The sequence below is a fragment of the Alosa alosa genome, chromosome 12, assembly GCF_017589495.1.
Source record: "Alosa alosa isolate M-15738 ecotype Scorff River chromosome 12, AALO_Geno_1.1, whole genome shotgun sequence".
Taxonomy (NCBI): domain Eukaryota; kingdom Metazoa; phylum Chordata; class Actinopteri; order Clupeiformes; family Clupeidae; genus Alosa; species Alosa alosa.
In genome coordinates, this window is record NC_063200.1 from 902,501 (window position 1) to 907,826 (window position 5,326).

At 44.1% G+C, this 5,326-nt stretch overlaps 1 protein-coding gene across 1 annotated transcript in view; it reads left to right on the forward strand.

The window, feature by feature from the left end:
- znf618 (zinc finger protein 618) overlaps positions 1-1,012 on the forward strand; it is a 42,526-nt gene extending 41,514 nt beyond the window's left edge. The window contains 1 exon segment of the mRNA XM_048259487.1: positions 1-1,012. This exon segment is cut by the window's left edge and continues 273 nt beyond it. Coding sequence (XP_048115444.1) covers positions 1-71 — 71 coding nt within the window. The 3' untranslated portion in view covers positions 72-1,012.
- The last annotated feature ends 4,314 nt before the right edge of the window (positions 1,013-5,326 follow it).

The window sequence follows — 5,326 nt, forward strand, 5'->3', positions numbered from 1 at the left end:
TTAAGAGGAAGAAGCAGGTGACGGCCGAGGAGATGAACAAGCTGGTGTTCCTCAAGGTCAACACGGCCTGAGGAGATGAACAAGCGGGTGTTCCTCAAGGTCAACACGGCCTGAGGAGATGAACAAGCGGGTGTTCCTCAAGGTCAACACGGCCTGAGGCACCTCACACGACGCAACACAACATAGCATGGCACAACATCTCCTCCTCTACTCTCTCTCTCTCTGTCTGTCTCTCTCTCTGTACTCCTCCTCACTTCTTTCTCTTTCCCTCCCTCTCTTTCTCTCTCTCTGTCTTTCGGAATCACGACTGTTCCAGTGCCAGACGGGTGACAACTGATGGGTCCAGACTCAGTGAAGGAGCTGAGAGACCTCTAGAGACCTCTTGGATCAGCCCAGGAGGGGTCCAGACCTCTAGAGACCCGTCGTCTCGGATCAGCCCAGGAGGGGTCCAGACCTCTAGAGACCCGTCGTCTCGGCCCGCTGACCAAACACCAAATTTCCACAAACTCTGTTTTCCTAAAGACTTGTCTACAGGGGCACCTTCATGGTACATGACCTAAGTCACTTTTGACAGATGAAACATGCTTTTTAAAACTCTTTTTTGGTTCCCTTAGAGTATCATAATTTCTTATTATCTTTGACCAGCCTTTTGAATCCTCTGTTTAAGTGTTTAAATTTAAAAATGATGTGTGTACTATTATGAGCAGAACCCGCGCTGGGCTTGTTGTTTTGTGTTTCTGGCTCTCCGCAGACGTTCCCCAGCTCTTTGCCCTGGGGCGTCCCCAACAGAGGCCCCAAACACTGAGCTCTACAGGCAGGGCCCTCTCTATGGGGCACTGAGCTCTCCAGGCAGGGCCCTCTCTATGGGGCACTGAGCTCTCCAGGCAGGGCCCTCTCTATGGGGCACTCACTGTAGTTTCAGGAGGATGACTAAACTATACCTCACAGCTTTAACTTGTTTCTGGTCTATGATCTATGAGTTTGTAATCTTGTAAATACACTTATGAACGTAGATGAGTTGTGTTTTTGTTTTAACATTTAAAAAGAAACAAAAAGAAAAACAAAGCCAAGTTGTATAAGTGGTAGAGCCGTACAGGACATGGAAGCCTTTTGGCTATTATTTAGCACCTACTGAAACTACAAAGCAAAGCAGGACATGGTGGGGGGAAGAGATCAGGAACTATACATAAATGTCGCATGATATTTATTTATATAAATATATCTGTATCTGTATCTGTATGTAGGCTATGAGTCCTAGTTCTTATATCTTCGGCCACGTATGAGCGATAAAACAGTTGTATTGTTCCAGTGGCAACATCACACTGAAGTCCCTGGTTTCAACACTATGGACAACAGAAAGCGTAGCTTTTGTGGGAAATGGCTCAGTTTTCAGTGGGTTTAGCTGCCTTTGGTGCTAGCAACTCATCAGACGGTCAATGATGTGGTCCAACTCTGAAAGGTGGCCTAAATGTGGTTGACATGAGCTACGGTATAAAGGTGGTCTTCTCTCCTGAGAACGTTCTGATGAAGGGAGGGGCAATGCCGAACGTTCTGATGAAGGGAGGGGCCAGGAAAAAGGGGCAGGAAGGAAGGAGACCACCCTGATTCCACATTACGACGAGTTTGTCACAACATACTGAAGTCCCCTCTGGCCTACCGATACTACCGTTAGCTCTGCATACTCTGTCCGTCTGAAGGGTCAGTCGGTCATCCCTTCATTGGTCAGTTGGTCATCCCTTCATTGATTTTTTCTGCCTTTTGGGTACAGCATCCTGACCTGGATGGTGCTATCGATGCAGTACGTAAACTGAGAGACATCAACTGGTCAGGGTGCTGTTAGCCAGTCATAGTCCTGCTGAGGTCACAGACGTCTGTTATGTCTGTCTCACTCCACTCCACTCACTCTGTCTGTGTGTTTGGTGTCACTTCGCCATGCTGCACTCACTCTGTCTGTGTGTTTGGTGTCACTTCGCCATGCTGCACTCACTCTGTCTGTGTGTTTGGTGTCACTTCGCCATGCTGTTTTTAGCTACATCGCAACTTGAAGGTTTCAGATGGGATGGGTTCAATCCACTGTAGTCTTTCAGTTTTTGCCCTCACCTCACAGTTGTTAAGTGTGTGCGTATGTGTGTGTTTGTGTGTGTGTTTACCATCGCTGAGCAGAAATCAAAGTCTTCCTTGTCCGTCAAGTGTTGATCTGCCTCTTGATTGACAAAGTGTCACTGCTAAGAATTGCATTGCGATTACGATCTATTTATTTGAAATGGCTCCATTTCTATATGGTCCTCTTTTGTCTTACTGTACAAGTATTGTCTTGAATAATGCTGATAAGATTTCATTACTGCCTTATAAGTTATTTTTGTTTTCACGTAAGTGTTTTAAATGCTTCCCTTTGATTGGCATGTGTTACCGGGCCTAATGTAGTGTTACCAAAACACTCATACTAATCTAATGTACTAATCTAATGTACTCTAATGAAAGAAACTTGATCATTGTGAAATCTTTCACACACAAGTAGCCCAAAGAAGAGGGCTGAAATGGCTGGCTGGCTTGGTGTTCCCACGTACATGCACTGGATTGCACTAATGTGGCCTCTTTGCCGTTTTGAAAGCAGGGGATGGTACTTTTGAGTTCAGCATACCTGTCTGGTTATACGAAGTGTCCAGCTTCACACAACCACACATCAGTGTGACGTGTATTTATGCACCTGAACTGTAACAGGCCTTGGTCCTTCCTGAACTATGCTTGTGTGTTTTGGGATCTCATCAGCCTTACCCTACTCTCAAATGTACCCCTCTTTGTCAAAGAGTTATTGTTGTGCAGCTTTCATATATTACATTTTTTTCATAGTAAACACAGAAATGTTTGGGCTTGAATAAGGGTTCAAGTTATTTAGCACGATATGACCTACTTACAGCAGAAAAGGAACTGCCAGCCTCTCTGCTCAATTCACTTGATGCAGTTCCCCATTTCAAATGCAGATGCAGTTTTTTTTCTTCAAAGTTTTGTCTGTGTCGCCATGTCAACAATGCTTCTGATATTACAGTGGATGGAAAGTCTCTAAATGCCTCTTTAACCCTCCTGTGTTCGCGGTCAAATGTGACCGATTGACACTTCTTTTCTCTCAAAAATATTGTTAACTTATTCTGACAACCATGAGGCTTCATGCCTGTTAAAGGAATTATCCGGAGTAAAATGCACTTTAGATCGATTTACGGATGATTGGGAGTACATGCGTTGAGTTGACATCCAAATCATGTCATTCGGATGTGTTTTGAGAAAGTTCGATGTTACCGTTTTTAGTCAAAACTCTTTAGCCTGGAAGTGAGAAGGGCATATCATTTCGCCGCTACAAAACGCTATTTTTATACCTCTTCTACAGTTCCAAACAGCATTACACTTACGTGGTAGTGAGTAGAGGGTCCCTAAAGCCAAACCGAAGTATCCCGAGGTCTTTATGTGGTCGGATAGAGAGTCCAGAATGAATTTCCAAGCCAGTACCTTTGAAATCATCTTTGCTGCCATCTTTAGGGGAAAGTCCGTAGGGAGTCGATTGCCAAGTGTGCTTGAAATTCATGAATTTCATTGTCGCGTTTAAAAAAAAAAAAACATAGTCCAGTCCATACAACTTCATTTCAATTTCAAAAGAAATACTGGACTATTTTTTTTTTTTTTTTTTAAACGGCGACGAAATTGTGAATTATGTGAGGACGAAATGTGTGACGAAATTGTGAAAATATGCCCTTCTCACTTCCACGCTAACGAGCTTTGACTAAAAACGGTAACATCGAACTTTCTCAAAACACATCCGAATGACATGATTTGGATGTCAACTCAACATGTACTCCCAATCATCCGTAAATCGGTCTAAAGTGCATTTTACTCCAGATAATTCCTTTAACACAGGGCATTTGAACACACAAAACAAATTTTGATCATTTTCTAACAATTTGAGTGTTTTATTTAACTTTAGAACACCTATGTGTATTCCGGCCATTAGAATGGGTGAGAAAATGGTCAGTGTATAAAATTGAGTCCAGGCACATAGTTATTGATCAGATGGACTGTATGTGTGCTTATGTATGACCCCTCCTCTTTGCTTCTAAGCCAGCCCCCATTGGAACCTTTCCCCAATAGAATCTTCCCCTTTCTGACTTGCATGAGCTCAGGTCAATAAGGCCTGCAGGCCATAAATAGCAAATGGAAGTTATATCTATCACAACATTATTTGATAATATATGTGTTACTATGGATTTGTAACAAGTTATAATGCAGCAGTCATTTTTGACCGGGAACACAAAACTAGTAAACATGAAACGAACACAACAGGAGGGTTAATTCAAGTGAAAAAGCCCAGCGATTGTGCAAGTAGAAATCAAAACTACATCATCCATCACAAAAAAAATGATTGCAGTCAAGTATTACAGGCATTATTTCAGAATTGATTGGATGTCTGCAAGCACCACAACTGTTTTTGTTGTTGTTTATTTGAGGGGGGGGGGGGGTTGTACTTTATGTGGAAGATGGAGTTAGAATCAAACCCCCGTCTCCATGGCTACATGAACCCACATGCAGGCACCTCTGCCAAAATTCAGGCGTGGGCCGGGCTGTAAGTTTTGAAAATAGGTAATTATATAAGAAATATATATCTATAAGAAATGTCTATCCCCCTCCATTGTTTCAGGATGCCTCCTGCCTGATGTCCCCCCTCTGTGGTCATCTGTGTCCACATGTTTGTCTCAATCTCCCGCATTACTATGGATGTGACCACAAAGTTAGGCAGGAACATTTCTACAAGGCCAAGGACTACGAGATCTCTTCCGTTCTTTTACTAGATCATTTGTGCTTCAGTGATTATTTTGTGCTGTCATCAGAATTGGTTTTCATTCCATTTGCCAGCACTTGAGGCTGCTGCAGGGAGACACACATACAGCACTTGGTGAGGGGTTAGGTGCCTTGCTTAAGCACTTCAGCCGTGGATGTGGGCATGGGACAGCAGTGCTCAACCACTTCTCCCACCCACATTTTTCCTACTGCTCGGGGATCAAACAGGCAACCCTTCAGTTACAACCCTGAAGCCCTAACCAGTAGGTACGACTGCACACACACACACACACACACACACCCACCCTAACCAGTAGGCCACGATTGCACACACACACACACCCTAACCAGTAGGTCACGATGGCACACACACACACACCCTAACCAGTAGGCCACGGCTGCACACACACACACACACACACCCTAACCAGTAGGCCACGATGGCACACACACACACACACCCTAACCAGTAGGCCACGGCTGCACACCCACACACACACAC